The sequence below is a fragment of the Chrysochloris asiatica genome, unplaced genomic scaffold (assembly GCF_000296735.1).
Source record: "Chrysochloris asiatica unplaced genomic scaffold, ChrAsi1.0 scaffold00356, whole genome shotgun sequence".
NCBI classification, from domain to species: Eukaryota; Metazoa; Chordata; class Mammalia; order Afrosoricida; family Chrysochloridae; genus Chrysochloris; species Chrysochloris asiatica.
In genome coordinates, this window is record NW_006408874.1 from 48,773 (window position 1) to 74,100 (window position 25,328).

At 47.1% G+C, this 25,328-nt stretch overlaps 1 protein-coding gene across 1 annotated transcript in view; it reads left to right on the forward strand.

Moving 5' to 3' along the window:
• Window positions 1-14,992: 14,992 nt before the first annotated feature.
• MAP2K3 (mitogen-activated protein kinase kinase 3) overlaps window positions 14,993-25,328 on the forward strand; it is a 36,694-nt gene continuing 26,358 nt past the window's right edge. Inside the window, exon 1 of the mRNA XM_006876138.1 lies at window positions 14,993-15,041. Coding sequence (XP_006876200.1) covers window positions 14,993-15,041 — 49 coding nt within the window. The remainder of the gene's footprint in view (window positions 15,042-25,328) is intronic.

The following is a 25,328-nucleotide window of genomic DNA, read 5'->3' on the forward strand; positions in this document are numbered from 1 at the left end:
AGAATTCTTCTATTTCATCCCCACTGGTTTTAGTGGTTGGTACTTAAATTTGAATAATAGTGCTATTAACTGGGCTTCCCTGTAAGCTCATGGATATTATCCTATCATAGACAGCATTTTACCTCATGACTGATCTGGATATGTTCTTTTTGACTATGAATGCAACACCATTTGTCTTTAATTTGTCATTCCCAGCATAGTAAATCATGTGGTTGTCAGATTCAAAATGGCCCATACCAGTCCATTTCAGCTCACTAATGCCTGAAATATCGATGTTTATGTGTTACATTTCATTGTTTACATTTTCCAATATTCCTAGATTCATACTTCGTACATTTCATGTTCTGATTATTAGTGGATGTTTACAGCTATTTCTCTTCATTTTGAGTTGTGCTCCATCAGCAAATGAAAGTCCCGTGGGCTTTACTCTATTTGCTTCATCATGATCAACTCTACTTTGAGGAGGCAGATCTTCCCCAGTCTCATTTTGAGTGCCTTCCAACCTGAGGGGCTCATTTTCAGTCACTGTATCTGACAATGTTTCACTACTATTCATAAGGTTTTCAGTGACTAAATATTTGGAAGTAGTTCGTCACTCCTTCTGCCTAGTCTGTCTTTGTCTGGAAGTGCATCTGAAACCTGTCCATCATGGGTGACCCTGCTGGTATTTAAAATGTCCATGGCATAGCTTCCAGAATCACAGCAACTCACAAGCCACCACAGTATGACAAACTGACAGATGAGTGGTGCATTGTTCTTGTAGCATACTAATATTGAGAGATTTGCCTTCAAGCTTACTAATTGAGGCTTCCATTGTTTTCATTCTACTCTTTATTTATTAAATTAATGTATTGTGCATTTGTGAAATCTTGGTATTCATCTTCTGGATTTCTAATTGCAGGTTTTGTATTGTTTTTAAATTTGCATTTTTTTTTTTTGTCTGTTCTTGTAGTGTTTTCCTAAATTATTCTAATGTTTTTTTTTATGTGTGCTCCTTGCTTCTCTCAATTTTTCTGTCAATCTTTGAAAATACCTAAATATCATTTGAATTTTTTTTTTTTTTTCAGCTAGTTCCATTAATTTTCTTCCTCAACAATATTTTCTGGCTCTGCATCTTGGCCATTTTTTGAGCCATTCTCTCTTGTTTTTTAATGTGTGCTAAAATTATCTGTGTTCTCTGGGTGGTGGGGGTTATGTGTTCTCTGGGACATTATAGTATTATTGCATTTGTGCTTAATTGATGATTGTATGTTGATGTGTTGTTTGGCTCTGACCAACTGTCTCCTGTGGGTGTAGTTAGAACATGGAAGTGTGCGTACTGTTATCCATTTACCACTCGTGCATATAAATTTAGGGTTGGTTTGAGTGGTGTCGGTTGCTGTATGTTGTTGATAAGGTGCTATAGGAGTTGGTATTGGCTCTTGCCCAGTGGGTGGAGCTGCAGAAGGTAAGATTGTGGCTGGGCTGTATTGGTATGGTTGCTCTCTCCTGTTGGGTGTGAAAGAGGAGAAACTCCCTCTGCCCCACCACACACACACACACACACACACACACACACACAAAGAAGCAAAACAGAATAAACAAACAAGCAACCAACAATGAATAGAGAAAATAAGGAAGGAGAAAAAATAAATAAAAACAGGCCACAGTCAGAAAATAAGAAATAACTAAGGAGCTCTGGTAGCGTAGTGGTTCTGAATTGGGCTTCTAATCTCATGGTCAGCAGTTTGAAACTACCAGCTGTTCCATAGCAGAAAGATGAAGCTTTCTGCTCCCGTAAAGATTTACAGCCTCGGAAACCCTATGCAGGGTTGCTATGAGTTGGAATCAACTCCACGGTTCTTAACAACAACAAATAACTAAAAAGAGAAAAGAAGGACTGGAAAATAGAATTATGAAAGGAAAAAATAAGAGAATATTTAAAAACACTTAGCAAAACCAGGGAGATAGAAGATGAAAATAGAGAGTAGAGAGTAGTAAAGATAGATCAAAAGTGTGTGTGCATAGGGGTGGTGGGGAGAGAAAATGGGAAATGAAAACAGAAGAAAAGAAGGAAAAACAAAAGTGAAGATAGGATAAAATTCAAGGGAATGTAAATAGAAGAAGAAGAAAGAATAAACAAGACAATGGAAGGACAAACTAAAATCAAAACAGTGCAGCTGTTGGACCTGAAGAGGAGAAAACTCTGTTGGGGGTGGGAGGAGCTTCTGCTATCCAAGAAGCCCATGAGGTGGCCGTGGGAGGATGTGACGATGGAAATCCTGGCCTTAGATGGAGTTCCTGTAGGTCTTGGTGTTATCTGTTATCTATTTTCAGGGTATTCAGTCCAACAGTAGTTCATGGAGGCCCTTGATGTAGCTCGTCTGGTGGTTCTGCAGGTTCTGTAGGTCTGGAGTCAAGCCTTCCTGTATCTAAGTACCAAAGCAGCACAGCCGGGCCCCTGACATGGCTCACAACCATGCGACTCCAAACTCTTAGACCACAAGGGCTGCACTGGGGGCAGATGAGGGTCAGAGCTGAGCACATCTCTGGTCACCAGAGGAGCATGGGGGGAAAAGAATGAATTGCACCTTGCCTGTCACCTGTGTGACTCTGCTCTGTCCGGCCACCTTCTGTCGCCAAGACTGCTCACAAAAGTTCAAGATGGTCGCACTGTATCTGGTCTGTCATTCACCGGGCAGTCTCCCTCTCTTGCTGTTCTTGCTCAGCTTTTCCTTCTAGCAAGTACTTATCTCCTTCTCTAACCTTCCCTCAGAAGTTCAGGGTTTCAGGGTTTTTATCTGTGTCTGTTTTATTTGGTCTCTTGTATGTTTGTTGTGGAGTCCTGGTGTGGCGCTGTGGGTTAATACTTCAGACTGCAAAGTCAAGCTCACCAGTAGCTCCTCAGAAACCCTATATAAAGTCACTATGAGTCAGAACCAACTCAACGGCATTTCACAACAACAATATGTTTGTTGTAATGGTTCCATGTAGTCTGCATAGTCCACCATCTTGCTGGAAGTCCGGGAATTGGTCAGTTTTGCCATTCTGCTGGGTTTTAAATGAACCATCTCAGAAGCAAAAATAGATTTCATGACCACCAAGAAAGAAGAGTCATGAAAGGAGATTGCCTTTTGGACCCTGAGTTCCCTGCATGGAGAAGTAAACAGCAGGGTGCAGCACCTGAGCATGAGACAGAGTGGCAAGTTATCCAGCTCATAGAATGAATAAATCCGAGTGCCTCTGTGTAGGAGGCTGGCTTGCAGAATAAGGCGCCCTTTGGACATTTATTGACAATACTAAAGGAGATTTGTAACACTTACCTGAGTAGGACAGAGGCCAAGCGGCTATGTGTCTGAAAGATGTAGAATTAGGGAGAGGCATGCCTGGGAGCAGGATTGACAAGAGGTGCTCTAGACTAAAGGACTGTATCCTGAAAATTTGTGATCCTTAATTGTACCCTGTTAACTTCCCTAATGAACCCCATAATTATGAATATTGTCTGTGAATTCTGTGTGGCTATTGCAATGGATTGTCAAACCCATGAGAGAAGAAGTATAGTGCTATGGAGGGACAGTTGGTGTCAGAGTTAGTAAAGAAGGCTAGAGGGTGGAAGCATGTCTGACCTCCACCTCACAGGAACCAGCCTTGAGCTGATAGGAGTTTGATTCTCCTTCCCACTTGTGTAGTAAGACGAGGTCAGACACTACCCAATGCCATTTTTGCACTTTCTCATCCCCAGTCCAGACTCACTAAGTCCTACTGTGGGAATCAGTAACTTGACTATCTTGCTCCCTTCCAGTTTCCTTAGAGATCTGTGTGTTTCCTCTTATCAGGTTTGCTACAAGCAAGACTTTGGTCTGAGGTGCGACACACTATGGTGTAACTTCAGGCAGCAAGAGTTAAGACACCTGGAGAGATCCTTTGGAGTGTTCTCATCCCTTATCTAGAATGTCCTTTACTCTCCACGATCCTATTGACAAACTCTTATTCATGCTTTGAATCCCCATTCAGCTATCTCCCACACCCTGATCATTTTTCCTCAGCTCCAGCCCACGTTGGGTCAGGCACAGCCCTGTGGCACAGTCCTGTAGCCAATCCCCTAAGTACCATCATTCTGCCAATCTGTGTCTCTCTGCCCCGTTGGTCTGGGAGGGCTTGACTCTTGTTCATACTTGTCCATTTTACAGAATGGGAAGCTGAGACAGATCAACCACTGGTAGTTGGTCTGCAGTCATGCAGCCAAATCCCAACTCTACTGTGGATTTCCTCCCTGACCTTGTACCTTAGTTTCCTCATCCTTCACTTGGCAGTAATGGCCCAAACTGCCAAATAGAACAATCACCTTCATTGAACAAGCTTTCTCTCATTTCCCAGCTTTGGTGTTGTTAGGTGCCATCGAGTCGGTACTGACTCATAGAGACTCTATGAACAGCATAAAGAAACATACAATGAAATTCTTTCATTTACATATATGGTTTGATGGTTTTTGACAAATATATACAGTTGTATAACCACCACCAGTCAAATATAGAATATTTCTTCTAACCCCAAAATTTGCCATGTGACTATTTGCAGTTATTTCCCTTCTCCTGCTCCCAGTCCCTTAAAATCACTGATCTGTTTTGTGTGTATGATCTTGCCTTTTCCAGAATCTCATATCAATGGGATCATGTTGAATGTAGCCTTTTGGTTTGATTTCTTTCACTCAGCATAATGCACCTGAGATCCACCCAAGGGGCAGCATGTACCAGAATGCCATTCCTTTTTTATTGCTGAGTAATATTCCACTAATAGATATACCATAATTTGTTTATCAATTTGCAAGTTCCTAGACATTTGGGTTCTTTCCAGAATTTACCTATTATGAGTAATACTGTTATAACAAAGAACACAGGTTTCTAGTGTAAATAAAAGTTTTCATTTCTGTAGAATGGCTGGGTGTAGGATATATGTATATTTAACTTTATAAGAAATGGCCAAACTGATTTTCAGAGTGGTTGCACCATTTTACATCCCCATCAGCAGTGTGGTTCTTACCAGACATGTAGCTCCTCCACATCCTCATTAGCACTTGGAATTGTCAGTCTTTTGTAACACTTGTCCTGGTGTGACACTGTAGGATAAACACTGCACCGCGAACCAAAAAGTTGGTGGTTCAAACCCATCAGTCGCTCTTAATCAGGGTCCCTATGAGTCAAAACCAACTTGAGAGCACTTAACATCAACAACATTCTAACAAGTATGTAGTAGCATCTCATTATGGTTTTAATTGACAGTTCCCTAACGTTGAATGTATTTTCATGCACATATTTGCCATACTTATATCTCCTTTGAGGAAGTGTCTGTTTGAATCTCTTGTACACATTTTAATTGATTGTTTGCTTTCTTATTATTGCATTATAAGAAATCTTTGTTTATCTTGAGGACAGGCTCTTTATCAGATATTTGTTTTGAAAATATTTTTCTCCCAAGTATGTTTTGGATTAGACAGCCTGACAAAATCTCAATAAATGGGCACTCTTTTTTTTTTTTTTTGAAGTTGCCAATGACTTCATTTTGCTTGCATTCATAAGCAACATACTTGGAAATAGTATTCAAGAAATCAAACAATGTAGGCAAATCTGCTTCAAAATACCTTTTATAGTGTTAAAGAGCAAAGATGTCATTTTGAGGACTAAGGCAAGCCTCACCCAAACCATGGTACTTTTCAAATGCCTCATATACATGTGAAAGTTGGACAACAAATAAGGAAGACTGTAGAAAAATTGGTGCATTTGAATTACAGTGTTGGCAAAAAACACCCAAAGCACCATGGACTGCCAGAAGAACAAACAAGTCTGTTTCTGAAGTACAATTAAAATGCTCCTTGTAATTGAGTGCTGTCAAGTTCAGGTTTATAGCAACTCTGTATAGGGTTTCCAAGGAGCAGCTGATAGCTTTGAACCTCCGACCTTGTGGTTAGCAGTCCAGTACTTATCCTTCAGCACCATACCAAGAGTCCATGGAATGTTCCTTAGAAGCTTGTAAATCTTTCAGCTTTTGAGAACATTTTGAATGTAAAAAGTAGCTTGAAATATCAGTCTCTTCAGACTTTTTTCTCTCTAGGATCTTGGTTCCTTAAGTCATTACTGCCTTGGAACTATCTGATATGTTGATTACTCCATTTCTCTCACTATCAGCTTATTATATCTTTAATTTTTAAACTATCATTCTTGTGATTACCTTAGAAGTTACAACTTATACTTGAAAAAAACAAAGTTTAATTGTGCTATTTCCCAATTACTGTTAGAATCTTAGCAGATTAGTCTACTCCTCTCCTTCCCTTTGCATATTTATTGTCATGTATTTAATTGTTATTTGTTTTCCAATGTTTTTGTTTCTCCTTCATTTTTTTTTCTTTCTTTTTTTTAACAGAATGTATTAGACACATCTTTTTGACACGGACGGGAATGTGGAAGGACTTTTAAAATAAGAAACATAAAGCACAAAAATCAAACATAAGTTCATCTTCTTCACAAGTTAAAGACTATAGATAGCATGTCAAAATGATCATAAATGAGGTGAAAAGGCAAGAACCAGAAGAAGGTATTTAGAATTCATGTGGCCAACAAAGGTAGCATTCAGAACATACAAAAAACCCGTAGAAATTTATAAGAAAATCAAACCATTTACAATAGCCTGTTGGTGTTGTTAAGTGCCACTGAGTCAGTTTTGACCCATAAAGACCCTGTATAGAGTTCCGAGGAGCAGTTGGTGGGCTTGAACCACTGACCTTGCGGTCCAGCACATTAACCTGCAGTGCCACAAAAGCATATTGAGAAGGCAATTTCAGAAGAAGAAATTGAAATAAGAGCAGACACATTAAGATGCTCATCCACGCTTGTTTTAAGGAAGTGCAATTTAAAACAACAAAGTAATTTAGGACAACAATATTTCACTGCTATTGTGCCTTTTAAGTTGGTTCCTACTCATAAATGGGCACTCTTATCATCGTCACCACTACTAGTAGTTTTCATTTGTCATTGTAGAGAGAACGAGACCTCGTGCCTCTCAGTTCAGAACTCTCAGTGGCTCCAGAGCCCCACGTCACCTTGCTAGCATTGTTGTTTATAGGAGTTATTTATCAAAGCCATCAGTTGATCTAGACTGTGAGGGCAGAAGACTCAGTCTAGGCCTTGAGACAAAGCCCTAACCCTGACCTACCTCCAGACCACACCCCTAGCCTTTGTGGGCTGCTGCATGTAGTCTCCTTCCCTCCTTCAAGGCTCACTACAGCACCTGGCTTTATGTTCATTGTTGGTGGGAATGTCAAATGGTATAGCTACTACGGAAAACTGTGTTGTGGTTTCTCAAAAAGTTAAAAATAGAAATACCATATGATATAGGTTGGTTTTTTAAAATCTTATATTGTGAATTATGTGATCGTTTACATGGGAGAACATTAGCTTTACATTCATCCTATCGTATATCGTTTCATTGCCATGGTTACAGTCCCCTCCATGCATGTCATATTGTAAAGGGTATACCTTGCAAGCATGCCCCCCCCCCCCCAGCCGCTCCCCCTCTCCACATCATCATCTCTGCTTTCATCTCTGGCATTACTGCTTCTCTGGGTAGTGGCCTGCTCTCTCTTCTCCCTTGATGGTCCCAGGGATCTCCACTCCTGGACTGCAAAGTTAATCACTTCCCTCCTTTTGCTACAAAATGTCTACCTTTACATTTCCAACCCTCACAGTCAGTCCTGATAACAATTATTCACTATTGTATCAAAGAGACCTATCTGCATCTCCTTTCATCAGACCCGCCCAGACAGATTGGATACTACTCAATGGAGATTCTGCCTTCCTCCACGCCCTATGGATCTAGGTTCCCTCTTGAAAGCTTGTAAGCCAGTCACTTCTTGCCTTTGTAGCCCCCCACCCCCATGCTGCAAATATATCCATGAATATAGCTGAGTTATGAAATTTTCTTAATTGTAACCAAACACCCCGAAGTCACTGGGTCCAGGGACTCAGAACCATAGTCTTAGGAAACACCGAGGTCAATTGGCATAACATAGTCCACAAAGACAATGTTCTGCATCCTACTTTCATGAGTAGTGGCTTGGGTACGAAAAGCTGGTGAGTGACTATCTAAGGTAAAACTATTCATCTTTCTCTGTCTGGACCCCAAAAGAGTAAAGAAATTTGAAGATGTATAGACAATTTTAGTCCAGTGGACTGATGAGCCACACAAACCTAAGCTTCCATGACCCTGAAACCAGAAGAACTAAATGGTGCTTAACTGCCACTACCTACTACTCTCAAATAAATCACATTAGAAGGTCCTGGGTTGTTGTTGTTAGGTGCCATCGAGTCAGTACCAACTCATAGCAACCTTACGCACAGCAGAATGAAACCCTGCCCGATCCTGGGCCAACCTCACTACTTTTGCCACGCTTGAGTCCATTGATGCTGCCACTTGGTCAGTCCATCTCATTGGGGGTCTTCCTCTTTTTCTCTGACCCTCCACCTTTCCAAACATGATATCCTTCTCCAGCGACTGGTTCCTCCTGACAATATGTCCCAAGTATGAGAGACGAAATTTGGCCATGCTGATCTCCAAGGAGCACTCTGGCTGCACTTCTTCCAAAATGGATCTATTGGTTCTTTTGGTAGCCCATGGCATTTTCAATATTCTCCTCCAACATCATAACTCAAAAGCATCAATTCTTCTATGGTCTTCCTTATTCTAGAGCTGACAGAAAATGTGGAACTGAACTCAAAGTAATAAAAAAAAGACCTGATTACAGGTCATACAGACTAGTGAGACTCCTCCTGAGACTCTGGGTCTTACTTACCCTTCAGATCTGGAACCTCACTCACCCTGTGGCACAATTTTCAGCTAACAATAGACAGGTCTAGAAGATGATTAATAACACTAAAGAGGTATGCACTCCTTATAATTATCAGCCATTTAAAATCAAAAGTTCATCATTTGCCCAAGGACAAAGTTCAGAAGACAGGAAGGGTTAGGAAAGAAGCAGTAATGGAAACGGGTAACATGGGGAGGAAGTAGGAGGAGTGATGTTACATTATAGGGATTGCAATCAATGACATGAAATAAAATGTGTATGAATTGCTGATTGGCAAACTGACTTCCTCTGTAAATTTCACCCAATTTACAATATAAAGTTAAAAAAAAAAATCACACCCTACACTAATCCTGCCTCATTAATTTAACAGAGACAACCCATTCCCAAATGGGATTATAACCACAGGGTCTTTTGCTGTTGTTGAATGCTAATGAGTGCATTAGACTCACAGCTATTGCATATAGGGTTTCGAGGAGTGGCTGGTGAGTTTGAACCACCAACCTCGTAGTTGTTGTTGTTAAGTGCCATCGAGTGGGTTCCAACCCATAGCGACCCTGAACAGAGTTTCCGAGGCTGTGAATCTTTACGGGAGCAGAAAGCTTCATCTTTCTCCTGTGGAGCAACTGCTTAGTTTCGAACTGCTGACCTTGCGGTTCGCAGCCCAATTCATAACCTCTATGCTACCAGACCTCCTTTAAAGCAGTCCAGTATTTATCCTACGGCACTATACCAGGACTCCAACCACAGGCATAGAGGTTAGGAATCCAACACATAATTTGGGGGAACATAGCTCAATCCATAACAATGATGGAGTCAGGATTCCATTCCAGAGAATCTTAGCACCTCTGCTAATGGAGACTCACCTAGAAGGCCCGTCCTCCTAACCCTCCCTGCAGTGCTCTCTACTACTGTGCCTGAGGACTTAGACCCAGACCTTTAAGACACGACCAGTGTATGGGGACAGGGGTGAAAACGAGAGAGCAAAGATTCCAATTGGAATACCAAGGAGGACTTCTGGAGGAGGTGGTGCTAGTCTTAGGCTTGGAAGAATGAGGTGGCCACTAAAATGCAACTGTCTGCCATGCTGTCTATATTTTCTCCCTAGACCTAAAGGAGATGATGTTGTATGAACTGTGCTGGGGTGTTGGGAGCCTTCTTTCATTACATTGGCACCTAGTGTCGCGGATGGCCATTGTGGTTGCAGTGACTAAAGAAGCTGACATTCCAGTAAGTCAATGAGAGTAGGCATGCAAAGGGGCATGTTTTGAAAGTGTATATGTAGGACCAAAGAGAAGAACCCATTTCGTATATAAGCTTTAGCATGTCCTCTAGCTCCAAGAAAATAATATATAGCCAGGCAGCTCAAGGCCAGAAGCCAGATGTTTTCTTTTACCCTAGCCTAAGAACAAAGACCACAGTCCTGACCAATTAAACTGTAACATCTCATAGTTTGCCAATCGTTAACCAATCCAAAGATTGTAAAGCTGAGAAACCTGAACTGTTTAAAAACTCTATAAAAACCCTGCAGACGAAAAGTTCGAGGCTCTTTCCCTATTCCACTGCTTCGGATAAGGTTAGAGACCTGGTTTGAGCTTGAATAAACAATCCTTATGTATTTACATCAGTACACGGCTCCTGGGTGGTCTTTGGGGACCCCGAATTCTGGGCATAACATATAGAGTCCTTTAACATCTATGCATTCAACTTTAGAGATTAAAGGGTGGCAACAATTTCAATCTACCACCTATCTTGTCAGTTTGTCATGTTGTGGTGGCTTCAGTGTTGCTGTGATGCTGGAAAATATACCACTGGTATTTCAAATACCAGCAGGATTACCCACGGTGGACAGGTGTCAGCAGAACTTCCAAACTGAGATAAGGAGCCTTGGTAGCACTGTAGGATAAGCACAGGACTGCTAACTACAACGTTGATGGTTCAAACCTACTAGTAACTCCATGGGAGAAAGATGAGGCTGTCTACTCATGTAAAGATTTAGTCTCGAAGTCCTATATAGGTTGCTATGAGTCAGAATCAACTCAGTGGCAGTGGATCCAAACTAAGATGAACTAGGAAGAAAAGCCTGTCAATATACTTCCAAAAACTCACCAGTGAAAACCCTAAGAGAATAGTGTATTCTCTAATGCAGTACTGAAGATGAGCTTCTAGGTTGAAAGGCACTCAAAACACAGGAAGTGGCAGCAACGACCATGAGGATGGCAACAGAATCCATCAACATTCCCTTCTGTTGTCAATGCTGTTGTTGTTAAGGACTATCAAGTCGGTTCTCAGTGGTAGTGACCCGGTATGACCCTCCAAGGGGTGACTGGTGGGTTTGAAACATCAACCTTTCAGTGAGCAGTTCAGTGCTTGAAAGTGTATACATTCATTTAACATCTACACATTCAATTTTAGAGATTACAGGGTGGCAACAATTTCAATCTACCGGGATACAGCCCACACCAGGATTCATAAATGGGGTATTCATTAATCAAGCTGTCTCTATGGCAACACAATTTACATAAAGCAGGTGAGCCTCTGCTCCTCTGTCGTTGTATCCCTCCTTGCTCTGCAACTTTAGAAGCTGACCGGCCCTAGAGTAAGAAACTCCCATTCATCTCTTAGTTCCTCAAAGCTAAGTCCTGACTTCCCCACAGCACAGCCTCAGTCTGGTCCAGAGCCCGGGCAATGCTGGGACCACAGGGGGAATTGACTCTAGCCCCTTCTCTTATGAATGATTCATAATGAGATGGGGGTGTGGAACAAGGGTACTGGGGAGAAGGGTCAGGAAGAGCCCTCACCCCACCCCCATTTTTGAACTGCGTCTTGGAGGAGAGGTAGCCATGTGTCAGGTGAGGAAGAAAGCTAGATTAGGAATAGCAGAAGTAGGATGTCTGGAGAAGTTAGCAAGGGTTGGATATAAAGGGTCCTAGATTTGAGAGCCAGGGTTTGGAGTGTGGTCAACCTTTGATTTTGGAACTCTCTCTCTGGCTAGAGGCTGAAGTGTCTTGGGGCAGGAAGCACAGAGAGGAGGGTGGAGTTGGTAGGGAATGCTGTGAGAGGGTGTTTGGCAGCTAACCTCTTTCTTACTTCTTTGCCTGGTGAGCTCCTACTGGCCCTTAAGAGTCCATTCTTAAAGTCACCTCCTCTAAGAAGCCTTCTGTGACCTCACCTCAGGTGGAGTTCTGGCACCTTCCTTGGTCTCCTGCTTATGTGTTTATATATTTATAGCACCTCACGTGAAGCTTTGTGATTCTTAGGCTGTTTGTCAGGCTTCCTGACTAATGTATAAACTCCTTGAACACAAGAGTCTTGTCTGATTCATTTGGTGCCCAAGTGGGACTCGAGTCACTCCCTGGATGGCTGTGTTATTCTTTCCTTCCTTCCTTCCTTAGCTCATTTCTCAAATATTTACGAGGTACCCACTGTGTTCCAGGCCTGGGTTATGTCCCAGGAATGTGATAGGGAGTGAGATGGGTAACATCTCTGTTCAAGGTGGGGGTGGGGGTGGAAGATTTAGTGGGAGAGCCAGATTCAACAACAGAACGAAGAGAACTGGCATCAGCAGGGTGGGTACTGGGCAGAGTACAAACACTGATGTTGAACAATGACTGGAAGCCTTCAGAGAGACCTGAGGGAAGCATGGGGGAAAGAGGACAGTATGTAAATGCCCTGAGTCAGCACCTGTATTGGTATGTTCATCACACAAAGCAGAGTGGGCTTGGGAGAATGAAGGTTCAAGTGTTGGGCGGGGGCCTGAATAAAGAAAATCTTCTCAATTAGGCTTGGGTATTCATTCAACAGACGGGTAGATCTTGAGGCGAAATGACTAGCTCAAGTGGCCCATGTAAAATAGAGTTCTCTGGACCTCTTTCTTCACTGAGCACCCAGAGTAGAATGGCCTGTAGGAGGTCACTCATAGGGTGTCCATGGACAGCTGTGTGTGCCAGACCCTGGGCTAGCACCTGCAAACACAATCTCATAGAATATGTTCAAGGAAGCTTCACTGTCCCTTTGGGACAGGTGAGTAAACTGCGGTATGTAGCTGTTCAGCAACTAGTCCGAAGTCCAAAGTTGGAATTAAACTTGTGCCTGAGTCCTAAAGCTCAAGATTTTCTATCCCACTGCGTGGAAAGGGTGAACCAGAGGTGCAGGAAGAGAACAGTGATAATTATAAGGCTGTTTCACACACCCCTTATCACATCTGGCCCTGCCTACCACTGTGTGGGTGAGGCCCTGTAGGGTCACCCCTGGTTTACAGAAGGGCAAGCACAGGTCAGCCCCCTGCTCCAAGTATTTCTAGTAGTCCTGTCTGCTGAACTCACATGAGGTCTCCCAAGTCCACACCCATGCATGCCCAGGGCAGGGATTGACTCCTTGACCTCTGTAGGCCCTTATTGTGTGTCTTTCCACCTGGAGCCCGAGTTACTTGATTCCAGCTGAAGATTGGTTGGTGGGTATGTGAAATTCCCTGAGGCTCCAAGTGGGTATAGAAGGGAGAAGGCTCTAACCAGCCATTATACAGATTGCGCTGGAGAATAATCACTGGATTGAGAGCTGTAAGGTTGGTGGTTCGAACTCACCAGTCACTCGCAGAAACACTATGCGGGTCGCTACCAGTCAGAACTGACTCAGTGGCACTTAAGAACATACAGCTGAACAGATTGGGCCTCAAGAGGGCTGGGGTGAGTGACTAGGTCAAGGGGGATGTGGATGAGTTTGGTCATGACCACATTAAAAAATCAAATCCACTGCTATCTACTCGATTCTGACTCAGAGATTGTCATAGTAAGACAGAATAGTAGGGGCACTGTGGATCAGCACTGGACTGAGAACCACAAGGTCAGCAGTTCAGACCTACCAGCTGCTCCTTGGACACCCTATACAGGCTCACCATGAGTTGGAAATGACTCCATGGCATTGAACAACACTTATGGAAGCAGACTATCACATCTTACTCCTGAGGGCCAGCTGGTGAGTTCAAAGCATCAACAAGGCCAATGCTTTCAGCACTTTAACCACCGTGCCCCCAGGGCTCCTGAAAGCAGTAAAACGAATTGAAATGCCACTGAACTCCCTGATATTAACCACCCCCAGCTCCTTAAGTGTGCATGGATGTGTGCAAACCTTCGCAATCACTCAACAAACATGTTCAGATGGTACATGCTGCTAGTGTCTTTGTTTTACAGAGAGAGACACTGAGGCTTAGGATTGTTAACCAAGTCGCCCCAGGGAATTCTCTGCTGGAAAGGTGCAGTCGGGACGTGAATCCAAATTTCACCCGGGACGCACTTTAGCAGTTCACACTACCCTGTCTCCCGCCGCACAGGGCCCCACTCAGGGTGGCCTGCTGAACTCATAGGTTTCGGGGTTTTTCCCGACAACACACCCAGGTCGCGCCCCTCGAGTGGGTAGGTTGGAGGTGGGGTATAGAGAGGGGGCATGGGACACCGCCTAAAGTTGGACAGTTTCCGGGGGAAGTGGGCGGGGCTTACTTCGTGACAGGTAGTGGGAAGGGCGGGGCTTTGGACGGAAGGGAGCGGAGCGGTGTTTCCTGGATGGCGGGAGGGCTTGAAAGACAGTGGGCGGGGCCCAATTCTGGGCGAATAGAGGTCTAGGTCTCCTGCTTAACTGGCGTCTGACCGGAGCAGGACACGCCTTGAAGACTCGTGGCGCGCGTGGAGGATCTAATGTCGGACAGTCTAGGGCAAGGTTCACAGGTTCCCGGTGGACGTAGTGGGGGATTGAGTCTTGACAGACAGTGGGAGTGGCCCGGCTGTAGACGGAAGCGGATGGAGCCTGTCTGGAATGAGTTTCCAGGAGGCGGGCGGGCTTGACAGACAGTGGGCGGGCTCTAATGCTGAGCAAGCGGAGGGCGGGGCCTTGTGCTTGACGGGCAGGGCGAACCTACTATTTGATAGGCCTCGGGACGCGTTCTGGAGACGGGCGGCCAATGGGAACGAGGGGCGGAGCCTGTGTCCTGGTTCTCTGGCTCCCGCGCAGCCTGTGGCGGACGCGTCCTTTTACTGCTGCCTCGCAGCTCAGTCGCGCCTGGGCACCCCCCCCCGCCCGCCGGCAGCCATGAGTCCGCGCGGCCCTGGCCGAGCCCCCTGCCCTCTGGAGTAGGCGCCACCTCCGCGCCGCCGGACCGCCAGTACCATGGAGTCTCCTGCCCCGAGCCAGCCTGGAAGCGCGCCCCAGTCCAAAGGTAGGATACCGCCAGGATTCGCGGTCGAACCCCAGCCGGCAGACCGGATTCGGGAATGCCCTACAACTCCAGCCTCCGTGGGGACCCGCCTGTCTGGACCTTGGCAGTGTCCCAGATCCTCCACCCAGTGCGTTACTGGATCCGATCCATTCTGACCCCCGTGTATGGACCTTGGGACTGTCTACAGGCCCTGGAGTTACTCGTGTTGACGGAGGCTGGGACCGCACTCTGAACCTCATCTTAGATCAGAATTCGAGAGCCCTCTCTGATCATCATTGTAGGTCTACGTGCTGTATTCTGGCCAGGAACTTCCCAGGCCGGGATCCTCAGGGAGGCCCAGGTGGGGCTCACTGTGCGCCCACCGGATTTCTGGGCTGTGCTGGGGTGAGATTTAACTTGGATCACCTACATCTGGACCTCAGAGAAGTCCCCTGTTGGGACGTCTCTGTGTCGCCCCTCCCCCCGGCGGGTGCTCTGGCCACATCCTAGCGCAACGCCCTCGCACCCCACTCTCCACACCCTACCCTGCAGCATTGATCCCTTTGTTAGTCTGTGACTGCCCACAGGTCCTGGCCCTCTCTGGCATGCAGCCCTTCCTCTCTCTGCCCCTTTTTATCCCTGTGTGTCCATGGCCTAGAGTTTGGCCTTCCTGCCAGGCGCCTGTTCTACCTGGCGTTTCGTGGGTGTTGGGCCAGCTGCCACACCAGGATGCATATACTTCGAAAGGGGCTTGCTGTGTTGTTTCCAAGTTGCAGTCCTTCCTGGAAATTTTTGAGAGGTGATAGGCTAGCCACAGCATTGGCATCAGGATTTGTCATGCAGAGTGGGGAGGGTGGGGCTGGAGGGCAAAAGGGAATTTTTTTTTTTTTAACTTGGAAGAGGAAAGGACGTTTTGGGCATGTTAGAATCTCAGCAGGCTGGACTGTGTGAGGAATTTCCAAACCGGACATAATTGTGATGAGTGGGCTGCCTCACGCCAGCGGGCCTTCAGTCAAAACAGGAGGACTGTCACCTCCCTTCCATGGACGTGGGGCATCAGGAGTGTGACGAGAGATGATATATATTACAGTTGTGTAAAGCGGAGGGACCAGTCGCTAGAGAAGGATATCATGTTTGGTAGGGTGGAGGGTCAGAGGAAAACCCCCAACAAGATGGATTGGCCAGGTGGCAACTGGCCAGATGGACTCAGGTATGGCAGCAATAGTGAAGTGGGCCCAGGTCGTTGTGCTGTACATAGGGTCACTATATGACACCTAACAACAACAACAACAGAAGTGGAGAATGTTGTGAAGAGCTTCATGCAATCTCTAGCCCATAGGAAGTGTACAGGAAGGGCTTGTGTGTGTTTTGATTGCTGCAGTTTTTACTTTTGGAGAGGCCTCAGTCATGCCGGGACAAAGATGTGCCTGTTTGAGTTGCAACTGTGGCATTCAAGCAGGTCACATAAGTACTTCAAAACTCAGTCATCCCATCGAGTCCGACTCACGGTGACCGGACAGGATACAGCAGAAGTGCTCCCGAGGGTTTCTGAGGCTGTGAGTCTGTGCAGAAGCGGACATCCTTTTACTGCTCAAGAGCACTTCGTGGCTCGCTCATTAGAACCGCAGGGAAACTGTTGGGGGTCCTGGGGTAGGTGGCCCTGTCTGGCCCTGATGCTGGTGGCTTCAGTGGCAGTGGTCCAGAGCCTGACTGGGTGGGCAAGGTAATTATATCTTACATAAGTGGGAGGCTGGATCCCTGACCATTGCCCAACTGCTGTGAGTAACTTGGGAGGCACTCACTGGGGGAGGGGCATACTCTGCACAGACCTCGTGGAGCTTGGAAGCTGGTCAACAAGACACTCCCCACTTTGGAGCGTGGTCTGGGCTAGCTCTGTCAGGGCGCTCCTAGGATCTGCCAGCAGTCCTTCGACACCCTGTGTTCTCCTGGATGAGAGGAAGGTGCTAGGAGCAGTATATGTCGGGAGATGTTTTCACCTGTTCCAGGGAGGAGATCTTCAACTTCCAGGGCTGTGAAGGGAAATGGGCTGTGGGTAAGTGGGCAAACGCTGGTGGGGACCCTGCTGGGCCCTGGTGCTTTGTGATTTGAGGCCCGGAGTTTCTGCAGAGAGAAGGTTAGGGAAAATTTGCAGCTTTCTGCAAATCTGTGGATCCAGGGTAGGTTGGTCAGCAAGTCAGGGCCTCTTTCCTGTCAACCTCTTTGGGCTTGGGACAGGATGTGCCCTTCATCAAAAATTATAAGAGTGATCACATACTGAACTCTTCCAGGTGCCATGGGCCCTGTCATTTATGCGTCTCAGCCTTGCAGCCCCATTTTACAGGTAAGGATACTGAGGTTCAGAAGCATTCTTACCTGAGGTCCTGGAGCCAGGAGGGTTGGAACCAGGAATCTAGTCAGGTCTGTGTGCCTCTTGCCTGGTCTTCCCCGTTTATCCTCCCCACACGGCATTCCTGTGTTTGGGTCCTGTGCCGGGGGCATCTCCTCTTGGCCAGTCTGGCACCAGTTGGAGAGTGAGGCCAAGACTGCTTTTACATGCATGCGCAGCCCATTTCAATTGGCACATGGCATCTGCCCTGCAGTCTGATTCATTTAACAGATGACAAAACTGAGGTCCGCTGTGGAGGTGCTGAACTGAATCCAGAGCGCTGGGGTCCTGACCCAGTGCCCTTCATATCCTAGCACTGAGTCCTCAGTATGCTTGGAGATGCTGATGGAATAAAGAAAGGAGGGATTGGCACTTGACCTTGAAGAAGCTTTGTCGTTGAGTTCCCTGTCTTGCTGTGGGTTCCCACCTCACCGTCTCTGACACTGAAATTCTCTCCACTCCCTGCAGGTGGAGGGTTTTACATCCATGCAGAAGGCTCCTGTTAGTCTGTGCTTCCTCGCCCACACACCGCTGTCTTTTGGGCCACTGGCTATGGGGGCATTGGCAGGGGCACGTTTGTAGCATGGTCTAGTCTGCTGTCCCTGTGTTATGTTCGGACACCCAAGTGTACTGTCTGGGCCTGTACATTCTGCTCCCTGAGTGCGGCCACCGGTGGGCCCTTCTCTGTTTATCCTACAAAGGGTCTGGTGGGGCAGGATTGCCCTAGCTTCTCAGTAGGGATTCCAGACTGAGGAAAGCACCCTGACGGCTGTGGCTACTGGCTGCTGTCCCCATGTTTGGGAGGGTGCACTGTGGGGATTTTCCCCACCCCTGGCATGACGCACAGGAAACTCTATCAGGCAGCTTGAGCTTGGGGCTGAAGGGAGCAAAGTTCTCAGCAGCCTGTGTGGTGGGGGAGAGGCTGGGGCAGTGGGAAGCTTCCGGTGGGTGAGTCAGCACCCAGTGCCCAATGACTCACCCCCTGAACATGCCAACTGGCCGCCTGTTACTGAAGGGCCCTGTGGTAGAGGGGCTTTGTGCCTGCCCTAGCAGGCTGGCACCTGGCTCAGAGGTGGCCCCATCTAGGACTTCGGCTGGACTAGGACCCCTGGGCTGGCCCTTCCAGCCATGCTGGCCCCACCCAAGGACTTCCTTTATTAGGCAAAGGGCTCTGCTTCCGCTTGCTCACTGTGTAGGTGGCAGTGACTGTTGACTCCCTTGGCCCAGGTGATTTCTTGGGTTTTCTACAGCTGCTGGGAGGTCATGGAGGAAAGTAGAGGGGGTCTGGGGATTGGGCTGGGCTGGACACTGGGACAGTGATGGTGAGAGGCTAGGAGCTTGGACCTATCCCAAATCCCAGCTGTGTGAAGTTGGATACATAAAGTCAAGGGCAGTCTTGCATGCTGTGAATGATTTATGTCCTCTGGGCATGGCCCAGCTTATAGATAAAAATCATCAGTTTCCTCACCTACAAAATGGGGTCACAAGGATTGTCACAGAACCTTTATCCTACTTCCTAAGTGGCAGGCACAGCAGCCACAAGGATTGCTCTAGAACCTTTATTCCACTTCCGGAGGGGCAGGAGCCAGGCACTGCAAGTTTATCCCTGGCCCAGGGAGCACAGTGGTTGACACAGTGGAGCAAGAGCCTGGGCTTCGGATTAGGTGGACCACTGTTTGAATCTTGCCATGCTGCACTGCTTTCTTGCTTGGGGGAATTGGATCCTCGCTCTGACCCTCAGTCGCCTTGTCTATGAAGTGGGGTCAAACATGCCTGCCTGTCAGGGTGGTGTTGAGGACTGTAGATAATATTTGTCAAGTTGATGGCATCTGTTGCTGTCTTCGTATTGTTATGGAGTGCTGCTGATATTCATTTGGGGATGTAGGCACTAGCCCTCCCTGTAAGTTGTTAAAATGCCGTCAGTTCCAACACATAGCGATCTTATATAGGGTCTCCAAGAAGCAGCTGGTGTGTTTGATCTGCTGACTTAGTTCAGTTAGTAGTTCAGTTCTTATTCTATAGTGCCACAAAGGATTCTTTAATGCCAGCCAGAATTTACCAGTCTCAGGGGCCTCTTCCTCATGGGTCCCCACTCGCAGCTTGAAGCTCCCCACTGCCTCTGAGCCTTCTTGGAGGTCCTGTAGGGAATTGGCCCCACCCCTCCTTGCTGGCAGCCCATCACCCAGCCCGGGGAGAACTTTCTAAGCCATCAGTGCCAGGCTTGGGGCTGGCTGTGGACATAGTGGGGCCCGACCTGGAGCAGAATGAGGTAGGGCAGTAACTATAGAAGATTTCAAGCTGGCTGAACAGGAAGCCATCCTGGTATGAGCCCCCTCCCAGTGGATGTTGGGGTTGGGCAGGCCTGCTGGAGCTCAATACCCGCCCTGAAGCCTGTAGTCTCCAGGACCCAGCCGTTTCTTGCAGTACCCTAGCAGTACTTCTTGTAGAGGGCCTCAAGGCCAGTCGGTCAAAGCTGAGCAGCAGCAGCGTCAGGGCACTCCTTCATGCTCTGTACCCTAGTCCTGGAGTCCTGGTGTGGCGCTGTAGGATCTGCACTGGACTGCTAACTGCAAGGTCGACGGTTCAAACCCACCAAGCCATTCCTCAGAAACCCTATACAGGGTCTTTATGAGTTGAAACTGACTCCACGAAACTAACAAGAAATAACAACAATCCTAGTCCTGGGCACAATCCCTCTGATCTCCTCTGTGGTGCCAGGGACTGCCCCTTCCACAGCCACCCCTACCCCCAGTGGGGAACCTGCTGGCCCATCCTGTTTCAGCTGTCTCTGCACAGACACCTGTCTAAGCTCAGCCCTGGCAGGTGAGACTGTCCAGTCTTTTATCTTCTTAATTGTAAATATATCACGCATGCCAATTAACACATACAATGTTGCTGTTAAGTGCTGCCGAGTCGAGTCGGTTCCAACCCATAGGGTTTCCGAGGAGCGACTGGTGAGCTTGAACCTTGTGGTTCAGACCGACTTTGCAGTCCAGCGCATTAACCCATAGTGCCACACCAGTGTTCCTGAATACATACATACATACATATATATGTACATATATATATACATACATATATATATATAGTTGTTGTTAAGTGCCGTAGAGTCGGTTCCAACCCATAGCGACCCTGTCCATAAAGAATATAAATAAAGTGAGTTCTGTGTGCCAATACTAGGACATGTAAAAAAAAAGGACCATTACTGTGGCCCCGAAGCCCCATACCTGCATCTCTCCTATACACCAGTCCTTTTTGCCTCTAGTTAGTTACCATAGTCGAGTGTATGTTGGTACACGGTAGGCTTACATTCTGTAACCCTGCCACACATGCAGTGATCTATAAGGGTAGCATTGTTCCAGGGCTGGAGCGAGATGAGAGCAGGTGGTCCATGTATTTGGTGTCTCTTCTGCTTCCAAGCCTTTTGTTTTAATTTTTCCTGGCCTTGGTTTCCTCCTACGAATGTTGGGGATAATGACAGGACCTAAGCTGCGGAGCTGTCCTGGGGCATCCGGAGGTGACATAGGGAAGCGCTGATTTCAAGATTGGTTCAGAGTGTGTGTGTGCAGGTGCTTGTTTGCATAAATGTTGCTCCAGGAAGTGTGCCATGCCTGACCCATGTGCTGTACCACACTGCCAGCTCTCCTTGTGTGCACTCCATGTGATGACAGTGAATGGTCTCCTGAACCCCGGGATATGAGTGACATGCCAGGCTCTTGGGCCAGGACGGGGAAGGCCTTGGCTGTCAGTGGGGTCACCTACAGTACCTTTAAGCTGAGAAACATGCTGTCAGCAGTGAGCGGGTACTTGGTGGGGGGGTGAGCTGGGGGCTGCTGTAACCTGCCCTAGATGGGTTGGATGGGCTTGCTGGGTGGACTCAGAACGTTGAGCAATGAAGGGCTGGCTGTAGGCACATCTCTGCCCCTCTTTCTTACTGACCTTGGCAAGTCCCAGCGTACCTCCCAAGCCCTCCTCTGAGTGAGGGGAATGACTAATGGCCATCCGAGGGTGCGGTACCACCACAGGCATCCAGTGCTGACTTGGAGTCTGCTGTGGGGTCTCATCTCCGTCACCAGCAAGGCTTCTCCTGATTTTGCCCCATAGGCCCCGTTTTTCAGTCCTAATGATCATAACAGAAGCCAGAGCAGCTGCAGTAAAGTAAGACAAGGTACTTCTGCTGTTTTGTAGACGCCAGCCGCCTTCCTGGGGACATCTCTGCTCATGAGGACGTGGACAACCTTGTGTTGACGTGGACAACCTCCTTCTTCAGTGTTTTGATGATTTTATTTGATTAATTTGTTCAACAAATTAAACGCTTTATTTCATCTCAATGATTACAGCCCCCTCCCTGCAACAACAGTTATCTTCTTTCCTTCCTGGGGCTTCCCTTTTGCATCTTATATTTCACAAATGAACAAAGCAAAAGTATTTGAGGCACACATACAAAACAAAAATATGCATTCATTTAAATGTCCAAAGCGCATGTTCTGCAAGCCAGCCTCGTGCCTGCAGGTACACACAGCTTTACTCAGTTCGTGGCCTTATCTCCTTGTCTGGCCTCCTTTCATGAGCCCCATTCTTGGAGGGGCACTGATTGGACCCCCTGCTCTATGCCAGGTGTTCTCTCACTGGACCCCCATGGTCACCAGGGCCCCCAAGGCCACAGCCACCAGTTTATTCTGTCTCTCAAGCTGGAAGGAGAGGGGGAAAAGCTCACTTAAAGGTCATGTAGTAGGTCAGGTCTCCAACGCTTTACATTCCTTTCTACCTGGTCCCTGCTAGTGGGTAGGTTCAGGCAGTCCCCTGCTTGGTTCTCTGGGGGAGAGGCTCCTAGTGCCTTTGAGGTGTGAACCTGGGTGAACTCTTGGCTTCTTTCACTTCTGAGTCTGTGCTGGACAATCCCTGATGGGGGTCTCCCAACTTTGAGCAGGCCAGTGGGTTCCCAGCCCTTACTACCAGGGAGGGAAGTAGACAAGCCTGGCTGCCCCTCTCAGTGAGGGAGGACACTGAGGCCCAGACCCTGTGCAGCACTGGAATATGGGATTTGAACAGGGCCTCTGTGTTTCTTATTTGCTTTATTTAAACGACTTATATATTAAGTAGGAGTCGTCCCTGGGTGGTGCCAGCAGTTAAGTGCTCAGCAAATCCAACCCACCCAGAGGATCTCTGGAAGATAAATAGGGTCACTGTGAGTGGAAATGGATTTCACAGCAACAACAGCGTATTATGTGGTGGACACTGCTCTTGGTTAGGAATGTTATAGCTACAAAACAGTTTCTTGCTGCTGGATTATTCTGTGCAGAGATGAGAATTTTTCCCTCCCACATTTGCTGTTTTCCTTTGGACATGACCCCGTCCCTGCTAGAGATCATGTACCCTGGCATTTCACTGACGGGCAGAGCCGAGCCTTAGTCTGTTCTCTAGCCTGATCTTTTGATTTTACAATTCCTGGGCCTCAGTTTCCTCAACTGTGAAATGGAGATCGTGCTAGTACCTAACTCGGAGTCACTGAAAGGATTGCATGATATATAATTAAAGTGATTAAAGCAGGCTGGACATGTAGTCGGTGCGCATTAGTGGTTATCTTTTGTATCTCGTAAGAGTTGTAGTTAAGGGATGAATTTCCTGAGGTGAAATTTCTCAGATAAGGGAAGTGGCACTAGTTGATACTCCAAATTGTTCTCCAAAATCAAGAGCAGGTTGTCATAGACTGGACACTGTCTAGCACATGGGATGACAGAAGCACAGTCCAGTGAAGCCCAGTCAAGGGGACACGAGATGCCCTTTGCTTTTGGTGACGCTGCTCTGAGGGTGGTGGTGCAGAGAGTGATTGATTGAATATGACCCTCTAGTTAGTTTCTGTGCTATTCATAAGGTTTTCAGTGATTAAATATTCAAAAGTCGTTCGTCTCTCCTACTTTCTTAAAGTCTGTCTTCATCTGGAAGCTCATCTGAAACCTGTCTATTGTGGGTTACCCTGGTGGTATTGAAAATACCCATGGCATAGCTTTCAGAGTGGTGGTTAGTTATCCATTTTGTGATGATTGTAAATCCCAGCCTCTATGCCTGTGGTTGGAGTTCTGGTAGTGTAGTGGCTTACCAGCTGGACTGATAACTGCAATGTCAGCAGTTCGAATCTAGCAGCTCCTCCACAGGAGAAAGATGAGGCTTTCTCTTCTCATAAAGATTTACAGCCTCGGAAACCCTATACAGGTCGCTATGAATTGGAACTGACTCAACAGCATGTAACAACAACAACAAATGCCTGTGGTTAGGGTCCCATTTTGGAGTGTTAATGAAGCAGGATTAGGGTGGGATGTATCTTGAGTTCACACCTGAAGTCACCACCCCGTAGACTCTCCTTGGGAGTGTGGTCTGCATCCAGTATGCAGGAAGCTCTAGCAAAGCGCGCTCTCTCACTCTTTCTCTCCGAGGGTCCTGCCTCTAGCTCATCATTTGCCCTCTGGTTCTTGACCTGATTCGCTGGCTTCCATAACCTTGTGAACCAAGGGACTGTCATCTGACCTGTCAATTTGGGTTCATCAGCCCCTGCAGCCACATGGGTCTGAAGAGGTCTTCAGACTAATCTTTGACATTTGGATTTGGGATTTGCCAGCCTCCACAACTGGTGTGTTGCTGTAGGATAAGCACTGAACTGCTCCTCGGAAATCCTATACAGGGGGGCTCTGAGTTGGAACCGACTCGACAGCACTTAACAACAGTGCAGCGACTGCACGAACCATTTCTTTGATGCCTTTGAAATAGCAACCTGTCATCTGACTTGATTTGCCAACTTCTGCAGCCTAGTGACTCAACAGTCTTGTCTGACGTGCCAGTTTATGTTTGTCAACCACGGGAGTGAGGAGACTCTCCAGACTGACCAGCCTCCACAATTGTGGGAGCTATTTCCTTAATGGCTTGTGGGTTCTGTGAGACATTGCACTGAGTTATATGGAGCCCTAAGACAGGAGGCTCTGGTAGCATACTGGTTACAAATCCCGCTGTGAACCTCAAGGTCAGACTTCGAAACTACCAGCTGTTCCGCGGGAGAAAGATGAGACTTTGTGCTCCTGCAAAGATTTACAGCCTTGAAAACCCTGTACAGGGTCGCTATGAGTTGGAATCTACTCCACGGCACATAACCACCAAGACAGGAGGCAGTGTGCTGAGGGGCTGAGGAGTTGATGTCAGAGATGATGAAGTGGTATAGCAGTTTGTAAACGTTGGCCATTTGGGGCATCTTTAACCTCGACCTCATTAGGATTAACCTTGTGCCGACCCTTCTAAAATAGAACTGTCCATGCAGGTAGACCTGTGTACCCATCTGCTGAGGGGAGGCTGCTGTCTGGGCTCCCTACACCATTACACCACCTCCTGGCCCATGTGCCATCTGCTCTCAAGTTCACCCTGAACCTCTCTGAGCCTGCCCCACCAAAGGTCTGTCTCCTCAGAACAGGCCTCTGCTTACCGGTCGCTGGCATCGTTTTCCTTCAGCATGCTTTAGCTCCTTGGGAAGGGTTTATAAGTGTTGTATGGATTTGTTCTGTGGGCTTGTGTGCTGTTTGCTCCTGTCAGGCCGTGCTCCATTGCTGCCATTGGAGGCGGGATCATTCTTTGATGTTTACTGTGGTGTATTTAGCAGCACCCCTAGCTTACACCCCCTGAGTGCCAGCTTGACAACCACAGTTTCTGCAGAGCAAAGCCACCCACCCCCCAGCAAGGATCTCTCCTCTGTAATAGAGCTTGACTATGGGAGGCGTGCAGGACCTGCCATGGAAAGACTGAATACTGTGATGTGGACCAGAGGTTAGTTGGTTCTCCCATCCAGACTGTTCAGGGAAAGCATGATTGGGGGTGCACAGGCTGACCAGGTGGGCAGTAAGCAGTTCAAAGAGAGAAGAGGGCAAATGTGGCTCAGAGAC